At 48.3% G+C, this 22,113-nt stretch overlaps 1 protein-coding gene across 1 annotated transcript in view; it reads right to left on the reverse strand.

The window, feature by feature from the left end:
- Positions 1–22,113, reverse strand: part of RPH3A (rabphilin 3A) — a 111,702-nt gene that overhangs the window by 50,133 nt on the left and 39,456 nt on the right. Inside the window, exon 3 of the mRNA XM_037511538.2 lies at positions 4,418–4,506. Within this exon, the coding sequence (XP_037367435.1) occupies positions 4,418–4,488 (71 nt within the window). The 5' untranslated portion in view covers positions 4,489–4,506. The remainder of the gene's footprint in view (positions 1–4,417; positions 4,507–22,113) is intronic.

Consider the following 22,113-nt stretch of genomic DNA (forward strand, 5'->3'; position numbering starts at 1 on the left):
GACCAGCCAGATGCATGCAGAATGCCAAGATGTTCCACAGGAGCCCTGGAGCACTTTAATGAAACTGCGTCCACACTGTTTAAATAATTCTGATTTAATTGTAAGGCAAATTGTTTGGCTTCATATGGACTAAAATGAACTCTGATGGATGGGATTTTAATTAACTGACATTTCTTAAATAAAATAAATATTTTACCCCATCCTCCCTCCAGGCAACTGTTTATCTTACAGAGACATACTTTTTTTTGGCTGATGGAATATTCTGTGCAAAATAAGTTTGGCTCCAAAAGGGAATCATGGGAAAAGCTGGTAAAGTAAGTGTTTCCTTTTGAAAAGGAAAGCAGCAGAGTTCAGTCATGTCTTCAAAACTATAAAACTTGTAGGACTGGGGGAGGTTTAAAGTAGAAATAATAAGTAGGGGCTTTTGCTTCAGAAAATATGGGAAGGATCCTTTGTCAATATGAATTAGGTCTGAGATAAATCACAGCAAACCTTTTTAATGGCAGTTCTGGGGTTGCTAGAAAATAAGGGAATTCAATAGTCCTACCCCCTTCAAAACAAATAAATGAAATTGACTTGTCAAAATCAAAATTTTCCTCTTATGAGAAAGAAAAGGTGAGGTATAGACCAAGAAAATATTAATATTTTCAAAATGCATATCCAACAATTGATATATTTTAAAAACTCGTAAAATTTAAGAAGAAGATACTGTGAGTGATCTGATTTTTAGATAATCACAAGTCTTGAAAAGACATTGCAACAAAGAGTTTGCATGAGTGGCAAAGGGACAAGAAGATAGTCAATGTCATCAGTGGTTGCAAAGCAAAACCACACAGAAATCCCAGCATGCACACAGTAGGACAGCTCAAATGAGAGAGACTGTGCTGGTGAAGAGGCAGACAAGCTCTCATCCACTGGGGTGGGAGTTTAAAATGGTACAACCAGTTTGGAAAGCAACCTAGCAGTTTCTTATCAAGTTAAACACACGCCCTAACATATGACAGAGTATTCACCCGAGAAATGAAGGCACCTCTGAACCAAATTTTATCTGTACGAGTCAAAACAGGAAACAACCCTCAGAGCTGAAAGGCTAACCACACTGTGGTATATCCATACAAGGGAATACTGTTCAATAATAAAAAGGGAAAAGTGACTGATATGCAAAGCAGGATGGAAGGATGCTGAGAGGCTTGTGTGGAGTGGAAGAAGAGAGACATTATCTCACCAAACGAGCACACACTGTGTGATTCCATTTTTGGAAAATTCTGGGAAAATGCAAACTAATTTATAGTTACAGGAAGATCAGTAATTACCTAGGGATCATTACTAGTGGGGGAAGAGAGGACCAGGGACGAGCGACTACAAGAGGGAATAAGTGTATAGGTAGGTAGGTAGATCGACACATAGATATAGATATATCTAATATATATTTTACCCCATCCACCCTCCAGGCAACTGTTTATCTTACAGAGACACACTTTTTTGGTTGATGAATGTTCTAGAGGGTAGATGAGGTTAAATACTTATTTTAGATACAGGTACACATAAACATCAATAGATATATAGAGAAATAGATATTATATATTACATAGTGTGTGTATACACTATGCATATATATTTAAATGATCAAATTATCCTTTAAATGTGTACTACTTAAGACATATTATTAGACCATTACAGGGCAATTTTTTAAAAAAGTAAAAAGGAAATCCCAGGGGCTGTGAGCAGTAAGCCAATGTGTGTGCCAGCCCTGTGTTCCAGAGGCTGATCCTGAGCTCCTAACAGGCTGCAGAAACTGAATCCAAGACACCCACACTCTACCCACCTCCCCCACATACATGCACGCAGAGCCAGGCCCCTCAAGGAGAGCTCAAGTGATCCTGGGTGAGCAATATTCTGGCTTCCACCAGAAGCAAATGCAAATCTCTAAAGAAAAAGATCCCCAAGGTGGAGCCAAAACTCATATCCCCATAAAAAATTACCACAGGTTCAAAGAAACCCATCATTGTGGGTGAAATCTGCAGGGATGAAACTACAGATTTAGATGGTGAAGGACTGGAGGCCTGGGTTTGTGAGTAGATGTTTAACAAATTAATCAGCATGGAAAGCTCGCTATGGCTGATGCCAAGTTCCCATAGGAGGCCACTGAATGCAGAACTGGGAAGAAATACGCAGAAGCAAGCCATCGTGTAGTATTTCACCATCAACTGTAATAGACATACATAATGCAGAGAGCAAGAAAACGTAGTAAAGTAGCTAAGAAATGATTCATCTTGAGTATTTATGAAAATTAATACTCTAAAATTGATTTGTGATCATGGCTAAACATTTTATGGACACTATTAATAAACTTGTTGTGCGATGTCTGAATGACCTTACCTACAATAATTAGAGGACGCACATTTTCCTCGTGTCCCAGTGAATATATCCCAAGTCATAAAACAACTCAGCACAATTCAAAGAGCCAGTAATTTGTTCTCTGACTACAGTGCAATTAATAACAAAAAATAATCACAAATTAGGAATGTTCAAATATTTGCAAAGCTTTAAAGGCATCTCTAAATATCTCTTGGATTAAAAGGATAAATGAAAGTTTGCAATCCATAGAAATGAGAAATAATGAAAATACTACATGAAATGTAGTATGAATGAAAATACTATTGAAGCTTGTGGGGTAATTGGAATGTGAAACCATGTGGGAAATTCATATGTAATTACTAACATTAGGAAAGAGTGCAGGTTTATTCATGGGGCAAATACACAATCTAAGCAGGTAGATAGTATCAAAACAGCATAATAAAAATAATAATAATAATAAAAATAAAATAATAATAATACAGAATGTAATGAAATAGTAAGTGGCAAGGCGGTATTGATAAATACTGGCAAAGACAAACCTTCCATTTTCAAACTCCTTTTTAACCTTATGGTTACTTAAGGAAAGGGTCTCTATTAGGTGATGACAGGTCTTTACCACCTGTGTTTCACATGCTGAGCTCCTTTTAGGAGAAATGGCGGGCCGGGCAGCTTCAGAGCCTGGGAAGGCCACGTAGTTGGAATTTAATAATGCTGTTTCATTTCATTATATTTATCTTTACAGTTGCATTTGCTCATGGGAACGTGAACTGATTATCCATTTACATCCTCTTGGGATCTCAAATGCCTTGCTAAATAAAGGTGTGGACATTTTGAGAGCAATTTAGCAAGAATAATAGTGATGTTTCATAGATGAGACAAATGATGAGGGTAGAAACTCTGGTCTCCAGCAAGGAAGGTTTCCTGTTAAAAGTCCTTTCCAGGTACCTTGGCCAAGCCACAACCATTGGCGGATAACTACAACCTACATTTATTCCTTCCATAAAAATAACCATATTCTGGGCCTCCCTGGTGGCGCAGCGGTTGAGTGCTGGGTTGCGAAGCTGCCCACAGCCTCTGCAGCGCCGGTTTGATCCCCGGCCACCAGCGAGGGTCCCATATGGTGTGCAGACCTCTCCTGCCACCCACTGCTCCCCTCAGCAGTGTATTTCATCAGTCTGCCTGTTCTGCTCCCTGCTCTGGCTCTGGTGAATCCTCTCACCCTCCCGCACCTCTGACTGTACCCAGTGCTTGTATAAATAAATAAATAAATCTTAAAAAAAAAATAACCATATTCTCAGCTGTTCTTTTTATCTAGAATTTAAACTCTGAAACTGGCTCTAAAACACTATCCAACATAAAATCCACAGACAGTTGCAGTTAAAGAAACTTGGAAAACATCCATTCCATGAAATTCAAGAGGGATGAACAGGTAATATAAAGTAGGCTGAAGTAGAGATACAATAGGGAATGGTGAGGACTGTGGAAATTAGAGAGCACTGAAAAAAAAAAAAAGAAAATTCGAGATGATTTGCCAATCCAAATACTAGCAGCTATTCAGCTGCTGCTGAAATGTTGGCATGGTAAAATTTTGATCCAGTGTCATGAGGTATTCCGACTTTTGAAAGACATGCCAGCTATTGAGACAGTGAAGTGAAATTTCCCAACTTTTTAAAGACCAGTTTCCCAAAATGAAAAGCACACTTCTGCAAGCCAGGGTCAGTTGGTGGCCTGCCAATTCACAACTTCTGATAGAGTTCCATTTTCTTATTTGACTGACAGGACCTAGAACCAGAGCCAAGTCAGGCTGTGCACCAGGCCAGGGCTCTTTCCACCCACCAGGCTGCCCATCCTGTGGGTCAGAGAGCTCAGGATTGAACCTGTGGCCTCAACCTCCACAGAGCAATAAAAGCAGTGGAGAAACTCCCACCATTTCCTTTCCCCAACACAAGAAGGAAATTCTGGGCCTTTCCTTACTAGTTCCTTTCCTCCTTCAAGCAAAGAATTATCAGGACTGCTCTGAACCCAAACAAGCCACTTCCAGGAAGATGCAGCCACTTACTTTGATTGCAGAGGCCGGTCACTGGGACACATCCAGCGGCTTGAACTGTTGCTGAAGACGGTGTCCGTCATGGTGGAGGTGCAGTGGTTCTGGAAAACACCAACCCAGAGAGACATCACCCAGATAGTCCAGCCACCCCTTCTTGCTCAAGTGCTACTCAATGCTGAGCACTGCAGGGGACACAAAGAAGGAAGGGACCTTCACCTAGTGTTACCATTCTCTGCCGGGGAAACTCGGGCTTCAAAAGAAAGTGTCTGGTGGGAAGGGACAGCTGCCAGGCGGCAGAAGTGGGCCAGCATGGAGAGCTCCCCTCCTTAACTGTGGTTTTCCTATTCCCAGTGGACACAAGGCCACATATCCAGAGTGGGGGTGATCAGTTCTTAACCCCCAGTCCTGGGTGCTTCCACTAGAACATGGCATCTGACTCATCGACCAGTCAACTTGGCCTTGATCAAGGAAAAACAAAAAACAACCCCCAAAACAAAAACACTTCTCAGTGTTTTGAGGCCGCAAATCCTGGAGTCACCCATAGCTTTTTACTTGCTTGTTTGGTATATTGTCTTCTCCCAAGCCGTCAGAAAATCTGTTGGCTTGTCTTAGGAAACTTTAGGTGATCTGTTATAAGAGGAGTCCTCCCAAAATAATAATAAGTTAAACAAATAAATAAATATAGAAATAAAATGTGGATTGGGAAGGGGTTCTAAAAAATGAGTAAAACAACTTTTATTTTTATACCATTTTTAATAACTAAAGAAAGCAAGAAGATTTATAGATAATACAATTTTCATGATGCACTGAAAATATGTGTTCTTATAGCAGCTGTGTTTATCACTCAATTTCATTATCTTAATATCTTAAAATTGCTTGACAAAAATGAAAAAGATGGGAGAGTGGCCAAGAGCTTTCCATCTTTTTCATTTTTGTAAAACAACTTTTAAAGACCCAACTTCTTTTTAATTTCAAAAGACAAACAGGTAGTGACCCACAGGACAGACAGCTTTGAGTCCTGCCTTAGTGTCCTCTACCGGGTGTCTTTATCCACTTTTTTCTTTATCAAATATTTTCAAGTCCCTGTAATGCACAGACAGTCCCTTTAGTTATTATCCCAAGAATTTTGATTAATAAAGTACTTTCATTATAATTCTATTTATAAACACTAATTTTATAAATTTATTTTACCCCAATAAACAGTAAGTTATTTCTTTTTTAAAGATGTATTTATGCATTTATGTATAAAAATTTATTTATAAAATTTATATAAAATTTTTATATAAATTCTATTAATAAAATTTATTTATAAGAACTGGGGTACAGGCCAGAGGTGTGGGAGGTGAAAGGATTGACCAGAGACAGAGCGGGGAGTAGAACAGGCAGACTGACGAAATGCACTGCTGAGGGGAGCAGCGGGCAAGACAGGAGAGGTCTGCTGTGCCGTGTGGGTCACTCCCTGGGATCCAACTCGTGCTGCAGAGGCTGCGGGTAGCCTCATAGCACTGCGGTATAACCCCTTGCACCATCAGGGAGGCCCCAGTAATTTATTTCTTAACCACAGCAAAATAGATTCCGGTTGCCCTCTGCCCCCGGCTGCTCTGCTGATGCAGCCACCACCCTGCCTGGCTAGCGACATGGCCTCAGCATCAGTCTTTCTGCTCCTGCCCTTTGTCAACTTCAGTCTGTCCCGGGAGAGCTTTCTGGACATGAATCATGGCTGGTAAGAATAGCATCCCCACAGTTAAATAGTTACCCAGGACCCAGCCATTCCACCACCTAAGAGAAAGGGAAACCTATTTCCACATGCAAAGAAGCATCATTCATAATATTCGAAAGGTAGAAACCACTCCACCAACCGATGGATGGATAAACAAAATGTGTTAAATCCATCAACAGGATGCTATTCATCATAAACTGGAATGAAGTTCTAACATAGGCTCAACATTCTGCTAAGTGAACAGAGTCATAAGAGGTTACATAGCAGAGGATTCTATTATTAAGAAATACCCAGAATAGGCAAATCTATAGAATATGGTTGGCAAGGACTGGGAGAGGGTGGGGGGACTGTCAGGTGATGGTTAAGGCATGCAGGGTTTCTTTGGGGCATAAGGAGAATGTTCTAGAACTGATTGAGGTGATGGTTGCACAGCTCCGAGAATCCACTAAAAGTTACCAAATGGCTGAACTGCAGGATATGTGAATTACAGCTCAGAAAATCAGGATCAGTGGTGCCACCACTTTGGAAAATTGGCAGATCTATTAAAGGTAACTATTCATCTACCCTATAGCTCAAGAATTCTACACTTAAGTAGACCCCCCCATGAAAGTGCTCATGTTCTAAGACACAGGTGAGGATGCCTGCAGCATCTCTATTTACAATAGCTAAAACCTGCAAACAGGCAAATGCCCAAGAGGAGCGTGGATAAAGAACTCGTGGTCTATTTGCACGCTGGGATACCGGCCAGCGATAAAGATGACAGCAAGGACGCATCTCACAGACATTGTACATGGTCCTCAGGAGCCAGGAGCAAAAGAGAATTCTCTACTTGCTGGTCTTCACATGAAGTTAAGAACAGACAAAGCTGTGGATAGTGATAAAAATCAGAGACCATCCACGGCTAACTTAGGGGAGTGCCCTACCTGGGGAGGGGCAGGACGGGGCCTCTGTGGCTGAAAACGTTCTGCATTTATCTGGCTGGTCATTCAACAGGTGTATATATCAGCAAAAGCATCAAGCGAAATACTGAAGATGTTCAAAAGTCCTCCATGGCTCCCGATTGCTCCTAGAATCAAATCTAAACTCCTAAGTATGGCTGAGCGCCCTGTGCTCTTCTCCATCCCCCCATCCCCCAAACCCCCAACCCACTCTGCCCCAGATTAAGCCCAAGAGCAAGGAGAAAGATCATGGAGGTTATATTTAAGTTTCTTTAAAAAAAACTTGAGAAGGCAGATTAGTGCACTCAGTGTGTTCTCAAGTCCCTGCAGGTCTTGTTACAAAGCAGCCGTGTCTTTCGGGAAGCGGAGAGATGAGAACTGGGGAGACACCTTCCTTCCGGCCCTGCGGCCTGTGCAATTAGTAAACCTTCAGTGGAGGAAGCCAGAGGGGCTGGCGGTTGCACACGTGGGAGAGAAGACCCCAGTGGAAAAGCCACTTCACTGCTCCCACATGGTTGACATAATCTTCCCAGATGAAAAGGAGCATTTCAGTGTTTCCACTTCAAAGAGGGAAAGGAAGGAGACACAGGTGGTCTGGGGCCGCGCGCCTACCTCCTGGGGAAGCCTCAACGGCTCCTCGTGGCCTGTGCCAGGATCTGAGCGTGGCTGCCCCGGGCCCCCTGGGCCACCGTCGGGTGCCGAAAATCAGTCCCAAGTAACAAACTTCCTGGGCTCCCGTGGTCTGAGCGGCTGGACATTTAGTTGAATGTTCTGCCTCCTTCTTTGCAGAGATGAGACAGGCCCTTGCGGGGCCCTGGGAGGGTTGGGGCAAGTGACAGCTCCCTGAGCTTTGATCTCCAGCTCGTGTTGGCCCCGAGGCAGAGCCCGGTGCCCGCCCTCCCTGCGCTGTAAGAGCCCATTTCCTAGTGAAATTCCAACAGCAAAGTCCAAGCTTTCTGGCTGGCTGCCCAGCGGAACCACCCAGCTCTGCCCTCCAGGCCAGAAGCCACACGGGACAGCGCTGGTCAGTTCGGCAAAGCACTTAACATTCCTGGAGTGGACTCTGGGCCCTCGCCTACTCCTGGGCCAGGAGAGGGGGCTGCTTCAGCTTTGGAGGCTGAGAGAGGAGGTCGTGTGTCCACCAGCAGATCCAGGCTGGGAATGGAGATGCAGGGAGCCGGGGTGGGGGGGCGCACAGCTGACTCTGTGGATGCCTTTCAGGGGGTGTACCCACCACCACCCCAACCCTCACCACCCCAACCCCCAGGAGCATTAGCAACTAGGGCTGAGAGGAGGAACACTTTCCAGAGACCCGCCTTTACCCAACAGAGCAGCTGCCGCCTGGAGACGCCAGCAGCCACCCATCCTGGGGGTAGGCTCCAGCCAGTAACTCACTGGTAAGAGGAGGGTACAGAGCCCAGTCCCCTTGGGTCAAGGTGGCACAGCTCGGTGGTGCCAGCACCCTTCTGAGCTCCCAGTGGGCTCGGCTGAGGCCAGGCTCCAGCAGAAGCCACACCCCTGCCGGGGATCCTCCACTGCCTTGTCCTGCACCCTCTTCCCTGAGGGTCCTCCTGGGAGCACTCCCCGAGTGCTGCGCTAGCACGGAAGGCTCATCACAGCTTATGCTTCTAGGGAACTTGGCCTCGTGTGGGAGGAGAAAGGAGGATCTTAGGGAAGGAGGCTCTTCTGATTGCCGCGTCCATCATGTCCGCAGCCTCTGCAGCACCAGCTTGATCCCCAGCCGGCCAGGGAGCTACCCAGATGGTGCAGCAGACCTCGCCTGTCTCGCCCGCTGCTCCCCTCAGCAGTGGATTTCAGTAGATCCACCTGTTCTGCTCCCCGCTCTGTCTCTGGTGAATCCTCTACCCCCTGCACCTCTGGCCTGCACCCCAGCTCTTATATGCATAAATACATCTTTAAAAAAATTTTTTTTTTAAAAACCCAGTCCTGCAGCAGCAAGTTCGGAAGCATAAAATAACTGCCTCCCCTGGAAGCCAGAGCTCCAGTTATTTTCCTGGGTGTAAGTTTCCTCCGGGGCTGGCGCAGGCCCCCCTCACTCTCCTCCTTCCCATCCTGTTCTGCCTGCATCCCCTCGACTTCCTCTCGCACTGTTGGCTAGAATCCCTGTCTTCTGCAGGTGTGAGCTGAAGTGATAAAACAACTCTTAAAGTCCATTTGGCTTCAGCGCTGCAGGTGCCCAAGCGCGATTCGGCGGGGCGGGGCAGGGCTGGCGGGGCCGTGGGCCCTTCAGGGGGCCGCAGGGAACCTGTCCAGCTGCCCGCCACTGCCTGCACACAGTCCAATGGCACAGTCAGCCTCTCAGGCCCAGCCTTGGAATGAAACCAGATGCTCACAGCAGAACCTGCAGCCGCCAGCTTGGACAGTGTCCAGGGCAGCTCTACCCCTCTGTCTCTGTTCTTGTCCCTCCCCGCCTCCCCCGAGTCCAGTCCATCAGTGCTCAATTAGGGGCCCGGAAGAAGTCACTCCAACTCTCTGAAGGGTGGGAAATACAACTTACTCCAAGGGCCTCAAATGAGGGTGGTGTCAGGGGCCGGGAGTGGGGGCGCCACGAACAGGATCCAGATGGAAATTGCTTTGTTTGGCCCATGCAGTATCTTTTTAAAAGGAAAATTAAGCCAATATTTTGAAAGTGCCGATTTAATTAAAAATGCAGCTCACTAGCTTCTCCTGAGAAATGGGAAGAATCAAAAACGGTTTATGGAACATTTATTCCTACGTTCCAGACGCTATTCTAGGCTCTGGGCTACGTGAAGACAAATGAACAAAGTGGGGGGCAGGCAGGCAATAACCCAGCAGGTCAAATGGGAAATGCACCAGCTGGGGATGAGCTTCAGAGAAAACTAACACAGAGGGGGGCTGGGAATTGAGAGGGAGCCTCACCAAGAGACGACATTGAACAAAGACCCAAAGGGGGTACTGGAGTGAGCTGTGCGGACATCAGAGGCAAATATGTGTGGCGATTCCAGGCAGAGGCAAAAGCCAGTGCAAAGGGCCTGGGGTGGGTCTGTGCTCGGCATGTGGAAGAGACAGCAGGAAGAGCAGAGTGACTGGAGTGACGAGCGGGCGAAGGGGAGGGAACCGAGTGGTCGTGTGAGTGGTCGTGGGAGGCCATAGGGGGCACCAGACAAAGAGGAGCGTTCCGGTTCCTGTCTGAGTGATGAGGGCCCTGAGGAGGGTTTTGAGAGGTGATGAATAGATGCGATTCTGGCTCAACCAGGCACCCAGCTGTGACTGCTTGGCACTTGGGGCAGAAGAGAAAGCTGGCCATCTCCTGCCTGCCCCCCACACCTGGTGAGCTGCTTCTCTCTGTTTGCTGCCCGCCTGGCCACGCCAGCCCCCTCTCCCAGAGCCCCAGGGTCCCCTGCACGTTAGCTACATCCAGCATGCAGCTGCTGTTGGCTCCTCTTTGTTCCAGAGCCCCCCAAACCGGGCCAAGGCTGAAACGACAAGGCTTGGCTCCTTCTACACCAAGCTGGTCGGTGCCCAAGACAAAGACAGAGAGAGCCTGAGAGCCACTCGAGACCAAAGCACCTTTGCGGTCCCTGCCACCTCGCCGTCCCCTCCGTGCAGCTCTCCCATTGCCACTTAGCGGTGACAGAGGGCTCCTGCCATGCGCCTCCAAAGAACCGCACAGGACAGTCCCCATCGACCGGCTTTGAAGGCAGGCCCAGGGCCCAGCCGCCACTGCTCTGGAGCTTACAAGCCCGTGTGTCTGGCAGGCACTGACCTGTGGGCCTATTTCCTCTCACTAAAATGAGGATGGCAATTACATGCTGCAGACGTGCCTGGCCCCGGGCTAAGTGCTTTCTGTGAATGACCGTCTCCAGTTCTCCCGGCCCCTGTTAATAGTATCCCCAGCTTGTGTTTTGGGATACTGAGGCTCAAAGGATTAAGTGACTTGCCCACCCAGTAGGTGATTGGCAGAGTTAGGATGTGTACCCACAAACTCTTGCCCAACCATGCGCTTTACACTAGACTGTCTCCAGGGGTGCTGTAAAGAATAAGGTGTGACATGCAGGCAAGACAATCAACATGGCACTTGGAGTGTAGTGTGTGCATTTATCTTCCCTTTGGGGGGTTACCAGCACCCCAGCTTACTTTTAGGAAACCATCCCGCTCACCATCAATCTGTTTGCCTCAGGGGGGCTCACCCCCAGGTGGTCCCTAGAGGTGGGACAATGATCCAGACAGATCCGGCTGATGTGTCTGTTGCTCTCCTTGGGTACAACCAATGGTTCCTGAGTAGGCACATGACCCACTCCTGGCCGGTGAAGGTCTGCCCTGATGCTGCCAGCCTCTATGGAAAGGAGCCCTCTCTCTTCACGGGGGCGGCTACCGATCACTTTTGCCACCCGAGGGGAAAGGTGCAGAGAGCCACAGACAGAGTCTGATGATGCTGCTGAAAGGCTGGATCCAGCCACACCTGAGCCTATCCTGGCCTTTTTGGCTACCACGAGTCAATATGTCCCTTTTTTCCCCAAGTCAAATCTGAATAGATTTTTCGCCATTGCCACCCTCCTGAGCTGCCCTTGTCGGAAGAGACACCTTGCAGCAAACGGGGAATCTCAGGGCTCTCGGGAATGGCTGAGGCCTGGAAAAAGATTCACCCACCTCCATCCCCCCTGTGAAACCTCCCATCCCCCTCTTCACAGGCACTGCCCCCCAAGCTGGGGCTTTGGAGGAGAACAGGAAAAGTTTGTAAAGCATCTTCACCAAGGCCTGCTGAGACCCTGCACTGACAATTAAAATTCAGTGACAATAAGCAGCACTAATTAAAAGCAAAACTAAGTACTTAATAAGACAAATGAGGTGGCGGTATTCATAGTTGGGATGAGAGAGCTGGCATTAATTAAAAACAAAGCCTAATTCTTCCCTCCTCTGAAATGTCTGTGTGTGGATGTGCGAGTGTGTGGCTGCTCAGAGAAGGCTTAGATTTGTTAATGCCATGAGAGCAGACAGATTAGGGGACTGATTCTGCCTGGGGGCGGCTTGGGGAGGACCTTCCCTGAGGGAGGGAGATCTGGGCTGGGCCTTGAAGGGTGAGCTAGAGTATGCAGGAAAGGATGGAGGAACCGAGTGAGCAAAGGCTCAGAGGCATCAATGGACATGGAGTGTTTAGGGAGTGGAGTGATTCACCAGGAAGCCTGGGGTGACTGGGGGCAGGAAGGGGGGCAAACAGGTCAGAGTGGGGCCCGTAATGAATCCCTGTTGTTGTAGGTCAACAGTGAAAGTACATGTGTCCCCAGCACTGTCCTCCCAGACACCTCCATGTCCAGCTAAAGATCCAGAGGCCTCAACCATATCCTCTTAGCAGACAGTCCAGCAAGGGGACAATGGGTTTGGGGGCCAGGCCCACTCTGCTGCTCATCAGCCTGACAAGTCTATTCTCCTGTGCAAGCCTTGGTTTCTGCATCTGCAGAGGGAATAATCAGAGGGCCCATCTCAAAATAGAGTTACTGTGAGGATTAGATGAGATGAGGCAGGCGAAGCCAGTGGTCCAGGGCCGGGCACAAACCATGCCCTTGTCAAGTGGCACCTGTCATTAACTTGCTATTAATAATAATGATGTTCCTTATTGTAACCATGTGATACGGAAAGGGGAGGTTCCAGGTTCCCTGCCCCACCCCAAGGAAGGGCGGAGCTGAGCAGAGAGGTGCAAGCAGAAAAGACTGGGAAGAGGAAGAGGAAACAGAGAGGAAGCAAGAAGCAAGAGGCAAGAAGGAGCCCTGGAGGAGGCATGGGGAGCAGAGACACGTGAAGAAGCTGCACTTGCTTCTCGGCCTTGCCTTGTCCTGGGAACTCGGGGCACATGGGAGGAGACAGTGACGTGGGTGAGGGGACGGCGGAGAGGTGGACAGTGGCAGCCTTTATCTCTTAAAGGTTTTTGGGTTTTGATTTTGCTCTTTTCCTTCCACACTTGCCTGGCCCCTTCCACCCCTTTCCTGAGGGTCCCCCCAGAAGGTGCCTCAGCCTTATGGCAGGCTTTTGGGCCTCAGCGGCTCTGCTTTGGGCACCCCCCCCTCTGGCTGGGCATTTGCCCACGAGGGGATGGGTAACTGGGTGTTTCATTTGGACACTATTTTAACTCTATTCTTATTTTACTCTTCTCCTTATTGCACACTCATTGTATACAAGTTTTTTTTTTTTTCCATTGAAAGTCTTCCATGCTAGAGGATGTTTTGTCTTGATACAGCAGATGGCAGAACCCATGTAGAGCAGGCAGATTTGGGGGTCCCGAGGTGCCCCTCCTTCTGCCCAGTAACATTATGTTTTCCTAGAGAAATTGGAGCCCAACTCCTGCACAAGAGGGAAATGATTCGGTTTCTAGAAGCTGAGTGTGCATCCAGGCGTCGCTTAATTTGCTTCCGTCAGCAGCGGCTGGGTCTCCGCGGTGGGCCCACCTAGGGGTGTCACGGGCCACACCATCCGCGGGTGTGTAATTACACTCTAGTGTTCACACGACAACAAAATCACGTCTCGATGGATTTCCAAGGATGTGTCCATGTCGTGAGAGAGACGTGACTGCGCGTGAGGCGTGATGAGGAAAGCGGGCAGAAATAACGTGGGCCACGTTCTCGTGATGGCATCGTCACTGCACTAAAGCAAAGGTCACTCTTGAGCGCTGCGCTACTGCTGATGACTTAATAATCTGGCTTCCCACGCATGGCCGGGGCACCCCACCCCTCCCTGAGGAAGCGGGGAGCGGCTGCCCGAACTCTCTGGGCCAATGGAAGCTCCAGGTAAAACTCAAGACCAGGGCAGACTTGACCACAATCCCCCTTCCGGTCTGTACATTCATAGATGTAGGGGAGGGAGTGCCCCTCATGTGGGTCCCTGTATGAAGACAAAGGCAGAAGAGTCTCTCCCTGCCAACCCACTTATGACCAGGCAGAACCCACGAGAAACAAGTCTCTGCTGTTTCAGCCACTGAAATTTGGGGTTTTGTTTGCTATTGCAGCACACCCCGACTCACCCTGCCTATGCGTACTGCTGGCCAGGGGCTGTGCTAAGCGTTTCACATCAGATTTCTCATCTGGTCTTGATAATCATTGAGAAAATAGGACCTTTTAGTACCCAGACCAGAGAGGTAAAGTCATTTGCCCAAGGACACACAGCCACTTAGCCAGAACCGGACATGCATCCGAAATGAGTCCACAAGAGAAGCCCGTGACATACACGGAAGGCAGAGCAGAGCTTCCAGAACTGATGTCCCTGGGAGAATGTTCCTGGGCACTGGGGTAGCTCACTTTCCCGTCCTCCCCTGGGTTAGGAACCCCTCTGAGCCCTGAGTCTACAAACCCCAAGACCAAAGTACAAAACCCAGATGCAGGTACTGTTAAGAGCACACTGCAGGGCTCCCTGCCCAGTCCAGCCAATCACCCGATTCCTTGATAATGTGGAAACTCGCCTTTGCTGTGCTGTTAACCGAGCTGATCTCTGCCCTGATACGCTGCGGCGAGCGAGGAAAGGCGGACAGGCTCCGGACCGATTTCTGCATTTGTGCGCACACACACAGACACACACACAGACACACTCACCCCAAACAGGAAAATGCAATTAGGTCTGCGTGCTCAAACAAGTCATTTAGCTTAATGGCCCCTGGCTGCCACTCACACCCAGGCTGCAACGAACCTCATTCCAATTAAAACTCAGCTGGAACTGAGTTATCTGCAGCCGTTAATCTCATCGCACCCCCGACACCACCCGTGCCCCCCCAAACCCTGCTCTGTCTCAGGCACCAAATGCTCAGAGCAGAGAGAAGTGTTTGCCCCCTTCAACACGGCGGCAGCCCCCTCCTCCCGTCGGGAGGGTCCTCACCAATCTCACGCTCTGTGGATGAGAGATGGCGGCCCCTCCGGCGGCCCCTCCGTCCCTGAGGCCTGGGTTTGTCAAGGTCACACGGATCACGGTGGAGTATCCAGGGACTCAGACCTGGCCTTGTATACACGAGCCTTCGGACGACACTGCTCCGTCCACCACTGTGCTCCCCTCAGTGTGACTGAGGTGAGCAACTCAACGTGCTGCTCCCACACAGCCGCGGGCTGCCCAGAGGCGGCATCCAAGGTTCCACCTCAGAGTCAACAGCCTGCTGGAGATGCCCTCGCCTTCCTTCCCTGCTCCCTCCCTCCTTTCTTGCATGCAGGGTTTTCCCCCAATATACTTGCATGTTTTAGTGTAAATTTTTACATTGTGGCTACACTGGTTTCCAGCACTGTGATTTGGAGGCAGTCACCCCAGCACACCCCACCCCAGCACCCGGAGTCCTCCACGACAGTCCCCTGCACCTCCACCCACAGCTTTTCTCCCTTTCCCCTCCTGTAGCCTCAGTTCCACTGTCAGGTGTCAAGAGTTTGCTGTTGGTTTGGGTTTGTCGGACCCTTTGTTTAGTTTCTCCCTATTCTGCATGTCAGTGAAACCATCTGGCATTTGTCTTTCCGCTTCTGATTTATTTCACTGTTGCTGGACACTTCTATTCACCCCTCGGGATCCATTCCCTCTGTTCTGCCCAGTGCCCAGGTAGGCTGAGCTGTGGGGATGGAACCAACAGGGCTCTTGCCCCTTGACTTCTGGTTGGGTTTGCCTAGTGGGGGGCACCGGTGGAAAACTGACTGCAGGGAGGGCAGAGAGCGGGGTTGGGGATGTCCTGCGCCCTCCTGCGGGGCCCCATGGGCTGGCTGCGGCTCCCTATTGAAGGTCACAGCTCTTGACAGGAGGACATCTCGATATAAGCCTTTCTTTCCTGGGTCCAATAATCATCCCCACTCCAACCCCTCTGAGCCTGGAGATGGTGATGGCTCCCTCTGTTGGATGTTGGGGTGTTTCAGCACCCCAGTTTCCCTTAACCTTGCTAGTTTGTGCAATTGTTTATAAGCAATCTCTTCATTAAACTCTCCTCACTTGCCCCATGGGGTGAGTCACCAGTTTGAGTACCTACTATATGCCAGGCACTGCTCTAGGCACATAAATCATTAATTCCTACAATGACCCAAGACATGATGATGATCCCCCTCTCAGAGGTGGAGGACCTGAAGCACAGAGAAGTTAAGTAACTTCTCCAGGGCACACAGCTAGTAAACGTGGGGGCCACATTAGGAACCTGGTGGAATGGAATCCAGAGCCTGACTCTTGACTGGCTCACTACCCTGCCCTGAGGTTCTATACTCAGCAAAGATGAGGTAGCATAGAAATTAACAGCAGCAGCCTTCAGCTGGGCCATTTCCATAAACCACCCCATGTTATCTCTAACACTGACCTGTGAGGCAGGCTCTGAGGTTATTCCCACTCCCAAGGCAAAATGCAGAGCGGCGGATTCACCTGTCCAAGGTCCTGAGGCATGTGGAGGCAGCCACAGTATAGGCCAGGTGTGTGTCACCTTAATTCCTACACGTTTGACTGCTACTTTGGACAGTGCTCGTGACAACCCCTGGCAAACCCACCACCAACAGGCAACTTGCACACTGAAGGAGTCTGCCTTAAGGTAATGAGCTATTTTCTATTCATTAGCAGTATCAAAAAGAGGATGTGCTATTTTGAAAGGTAATGAGGTCCCAGTCACTGGAGGCAATCAAGCACAAGCAGCAAAAGGTCTGTTGGGGCTGCTAAAAAGTGGGCAGTCTGCTTTCTGAAATAGTCTCCTTCTGCATTTGGAAAGGACTGGCTCAAGGTCATGGGCTCTTCCCTCTTACACGTAAGCCGTTCCTTGCACTTACTCCTTGACTTGGCCAGACTCTCTTGTCAGGCAGGCGGAGCCATTCTTTTCGTAGTACAGAAAGACTAAATATTCTTTAATACTTAGATATTCCCTGTTCAGGGAAAATGCATATTTTCAATACATCCTTGTGAACAAGAGGCAATCAGGGCCCAGAAAAGGGTTCTACTTGTCTTCTTGCCTTGCCACAACACACACACACACACACACACACAAACGCACACACACACACACACACACACAGACTCCTTTTCGCCCATACTACAATTTTAATGACAAAATCTCCCATCAAGTGCTCAGGCTTTGGAGTGACACAGATCTGGGTAGTCTAAGTTTAGCCCCCAAATAAACTCAAGCTGGGAGAGCCAGGGCACAATATTTAACTTCTCAAAGCCTCAGTCCTCCGCTGCAAAATGAGGTTAGGAACAGCATCTACTTCACAGGGTTGCTGAAAGGTTGGAGTGGGAAATAGAGTAGTAGCGACTGCCTCGCCCAGTGCTGACATAGAGCGAACCCTCAATAGGTGTTGCCTGAACCCCACCCCCCAAAACAACCTGGGTTATAGTCTCTGGTCAGAAAGGACACTTCTTAGGGCCTCCCCGGTGGCGCAGCGGTTGAGCGCTGGGTTGCGAAGCTGCCCGCGGCCTCTGCGGCGCCGGTTCGATCCCCGGCTGCTCCCCGGCCACCGGAGGAGGGTCCCACATGGCGTGCAGACCTCTCCTGCCGCCCGCTGCTCCCCTCAGCAGTGTACTTCGGTCCTTCTGCCTGCTCTGCTCCCCGCTCTGGCTCTGGTGAATTCTCTCACCCTCCCGCGCTTCTGACTGTACCCAGTGCATGTATAAACAAAAACAAACAAACCAGCAAACAAATAAATAAAGCATGCCTCTATTAAAAAAAAAAAAAAAAAAAAGAAAGGACACTTCTTGTCTTGTTCAATCAACCCCGGCCATTTCTTTGGAGTATGGATTCTAAGAAACCCGAGACCACTTGAGAAAGAACGAAAAGCTCCTCTTAGCGCCCATGAATAATAGATCTCGAAGGCCCGCCTCCATCCGCTCCCGCTCCTGCCCAGGCCCGCCTGGCGCCAGGTGGAGGAAAGTAACAGCAAAATGAAACTGCCGGAGTTGGCGGCAGAACATGAATGAACCACAAAGTTCCTGCCTCTCTCTCCACATCCCCATGGAAACAAGCATCAGAACATCACATGTGGATGGAGCAATGTCTTTCCCAAAGCCTCTGGTGTTCACAATCTCCAGGCAGACAGGTGTTAGGACCCCCGTCGCTGGAGGCAGAGGGGTGCAGATGCTGAGAGGTGCCGGATCCAAACCCCAGCTCTGCTCCTCTCCAGCTGTGTAATGTCAGGACAGTGCCTAACCTCTCTGTGCCTGTTCCTCATGTGAAATGAAGATGATGACACCTCATAAGGATATTGAAAGAGCAATGACTTAATACCTGTAAAGTAATTAGACAGCGCCTAGTGTGTGATGTGTATTAAATAAAGAGGAGCAAGTTGTCACATTTCCAGGATACAAAGCCTGCAATAGCAGCTGTCCTGCAGTTATCATTCACTGTTGCCAAGGGCCACACTAGGTGATTTAGGAGCATTGACTCAGACAACACTTGCTCAGAGACACCACTGAACCCACTACAGATAGAAACACTGGAATTTCTAAAGGTCAAGTGGATTATCCCCCCGACTGAGTCAGTAAGCAGCAGTGCTGGGAGTCAAACATAGGTCTGTCCAGTTCTGAGTCACCCCCGCCATTTCTTCCTCCACCCTGTCCTTCTTCATGGGAGCCTCAATAAATATACATCATTCATTTGGTCCTAGGCACATTGCTAAGTGCTTTGAACATAGCACAGAGTTATCTAATTTAATTCTTAACTCAATTTTAGTTACCTTTCACAACAAGAAATTGAGGCAGGAAGATGTTGAATATTAGTGTCCAAAGTCACCCGCTGAACAAATGGCAGAGCCTATATTCAAACTCCAGGTGTCAGATTCCATCTATATATACACCTTCCCCCCATACACACATGCAAACACACACACACAAACACACACACTACCTCCAAGTTACACCAGATGCGTCATGGTTTACCCCCCGACTTAAAATCTTCTGGGGAGACATTACATTCAAAGCACATCTGACAGAAAAAGAAAAATACCGGATGGTCTCACTCATAGCAGGAATCTAGAAAACTTAAATAAGGGACCAGGAAAATGAATATAAGAAAGTGAAAATCAAAATCAACAAAAAACTATGAACCAGAGACACTTTTTGGGGGGTGGGGGGCGGGAGGGGAGGGATTGGGGTCAGAATGGGGCGTTTGCAATTGTATGGGGGAATATAAAAATAAAATTATTTAAAAAAAATAAAATAAAAAATAAAATAAAATTGCATGATTGAATGATGTAATGATCAAATAACAAATTTCTGATGTATAAATAAAGCTCCGCTGAGGCTATCAGTAGGAGATACTTGTCACCTGAAAAAAAAAAAAAAAAAGCACATCTGAAGCTGATTTACTTTCTCTTTTCTCACAGCTACTCACTATAGCAGGTGAAGTGTGTATTACATTGGGGTTGGTCATGGACATATACACCCTCTCAACATCAAACTTGCCAGAAATCATTTCCTTAATAGCCAGGACCTGGCATGTGCTCTCAAAAGTATATGAAGCCAGCAGCAAAAGTGGGGAACACAGGCTGCCATTCTTTTTGTACTGGGGCAGCAAGGCAGATGCTTAAAGTGGTGTCCCTTGATGAACATGCGCTCCATATTGTGCAGGTCTTTCCATGCTAACTCTGAGTTAGCATGTGACTCTGTGTGGTCAATAGGAAGCTGGTAAGTGCTTCATTGGGGCTACCACTGTGTTAGAACTCTAGTCTACCCACATGGAGGAAAACTAAATCTCCCAGCCAAGAGTTCAGCTAATCACTAGATTGGCGAGCAAGACCACTTGGCACTATCTGTTATCAATCCACCATGTGACTGTAGCCATATGAGTGACCCCAGGCAAGACCAACAAATGCCATCCAGATGGTTCCAGTCCAAATTGTAGAATGGCAAGCAAATAAATGGTTGTGTGTTAGGCTACTAGTTTGGGGAGTGATCGTTTAGGCATCAATAGCTAACTGACACTGGCAATGTGCCATATTTTCTGCTTAGCCCTTGACATCCATGCTCCACCCTTCTTCTACCTGCATCTCCTTCCCTGGAAGGCTGGGTTGTCCATAATGCTTCAGTCAACTCCCTTATCTTCTGGTTTCCAGTTGGATTTGGCCCATGGGGAGCACTAGGGGACAGTGGATAGAGGGGGAAGCAGTGTTGTCACGGGCTGACTGCCTTCCTCAGCAAAGGCCAGGAGGTTGTCTCCTACAACTACATCTCCAGCCACCATCTGGTTTTTCCAATGTTATTTCTATTTCTCTCTCTGCTTTCAGGACTAGGGGTGGTAATCACTCCCCACTATTGCTAACTCCTGGTGCTTCGCTAACCGTAGTTGTTTTTTCTTTAACCCTGCCAGTGCTTTTGTGCCTCTTAAGAACTCTCCTCAGTTTTACGCTGGGCCCCTGATAGACTTGGGAATTGAGAAAATTGCATACTTCTTATGGAGACAGAAAACAACAGCAACAATAAACTAGAAGCGCTCATTCCTGAGAAAGACCGCACAGAAATGAGCAGAGCTTCCCATCAGAGATGAGGCTCAGGACCCTGGACAGAGGCAAGTGTAGTGTACTTCACCCCCCCAGTTTCAGTGAACTTGCGGGTGTGTAGAAAATAGATATTACATATGAGCCATATAACATAATATCTAAACATATGTACATAACATAGAATGCTGTGTGAATGTATATGTGTGTGTGTGTGTGTGTGTGTATAAACTCTCACCAGCAAGTGCTCCTGTATCTCCACTTTCCCTCTTACAACAAGGACTATGAAGTGAGACAAATGCTTAGTGCTTTGTTCCATTTTCTATTTTATTTTTCCAAGTGTGGTAGAGGCAAAGGGCAGATAATAATTTAATTGCTGCAAGGAGGCAATCTGGGAGGAAAAGTGCCAAGAACCTACAAAGTACTGTCATTATGTCTTGTCTCCTGGCCAGCTTCTCCCGCGAGAAACCAAAGGTGCATTTGAAAACCTCTTCCTCCATCATCACCTTTCTGGGGAAGAACGAGGTGAATCTGAAGGATGGAAACCTGCCAAGAGTGAGCATATTATTGTCTTGGGGATTCGCCTGAGATGGAAAACTTACAGGAACCATCCAGCACACAGCCTTGCTGGAGTCTGATCGGATAAAGAACAAGAACTGGGCTTATAAGTACATATGCTGGTTTACAAGACTCAGAAAATGGGGCTTATGAGCATGTTTACAACCACAAGTGTCCACAGAACATCTGCAGAGGTGAGACATTTGCTGCAGACGAGGGGCGAGCCAGAAGTGATTTCTCTTAGTCAGGCTGCCAGCTGTTTCTACCATAAAGCGGGTCACTGATGAGGGCTGATCTGAGGGAGCAGGAGGTCCCTCATCTTTCAAAGCTGAGGACAAGTGAGGATTGTGTCCCCTTGGCCTTGATTTCAGCTCTTCTTGGAGGAAAAAATGTAAAGCTTGAAGGTCATTTCTCTTTAACAGAGATGTTGCAGTTATTTGAGTTTTTGGTGTGGTTTTTGCATGGCCAAGCTGCCATGTGAAAACCGAGGAAGGAAACTAAAATGTATCCCACAAGTCTTGCTGGCTCCTGGGACACAAAAGCCTTGTGTGGAAACCAAGTTCTTATTCCGTGGAAGTGAAGTCAGGAGGAGGCAGGCGCGAAGGGTTCGAATTCAGAGGCAAGAGAAGGTGGAGGAGGTGATGCTCCCCCGCAGTCCTTGCACTGGTGTTTCTGGAAACATCTTCAGCGTCTTATGACTCCTGGGAAGCCAACCTGTGTTTCACTTAGGATCTGTTTAGATGAAGTGGCCAAGTCCAGACACTTCCCTAAGGTTGGTCCTGGCTCTGTCCCTTGCCAGCCTGAGGCCTTGGGGAGGATCCTTAGCCCTTCTCCTTGCATCTCGCCCTTTGTCTGGAAAATGGGGTTACATTGTACCCTCTTCTGGAGGCTGGTGAAAGAAGCCATTGAGATGATTGTGGCGCTCCGAGCACAGTGCCGGCCCACACTGACGCTCAGTCCCTGGAAGCTCTCACTGGAGATAAATGCTAATTCCAGGGTAAAGTCTTCATTACTGTCCATGCTCTGGAGGTTTGCATTTATACCCAGCTCCTCCTGTTTTTCTGCCTTCAGAGGCTCATGCCCACCTCCTTCTTGCTGTGGGGG

This window comes from Talpa occidentalis, unplaced genomic scaffold (assembly GCF_014898055.3).
Source record: "Talpa occidentalis isolate TD23 unplaced genomic scaffold, MPIMG_talOcc4v2.1 talOcc4.14, whole genome shotgun sequence".
Classification (NCBI taxonomy): Eukaryota; Metazoa; Chordata; class Mammalia; order Eulipotyphla; family Talpidae; genus Talpa; species Talpa occidentalis.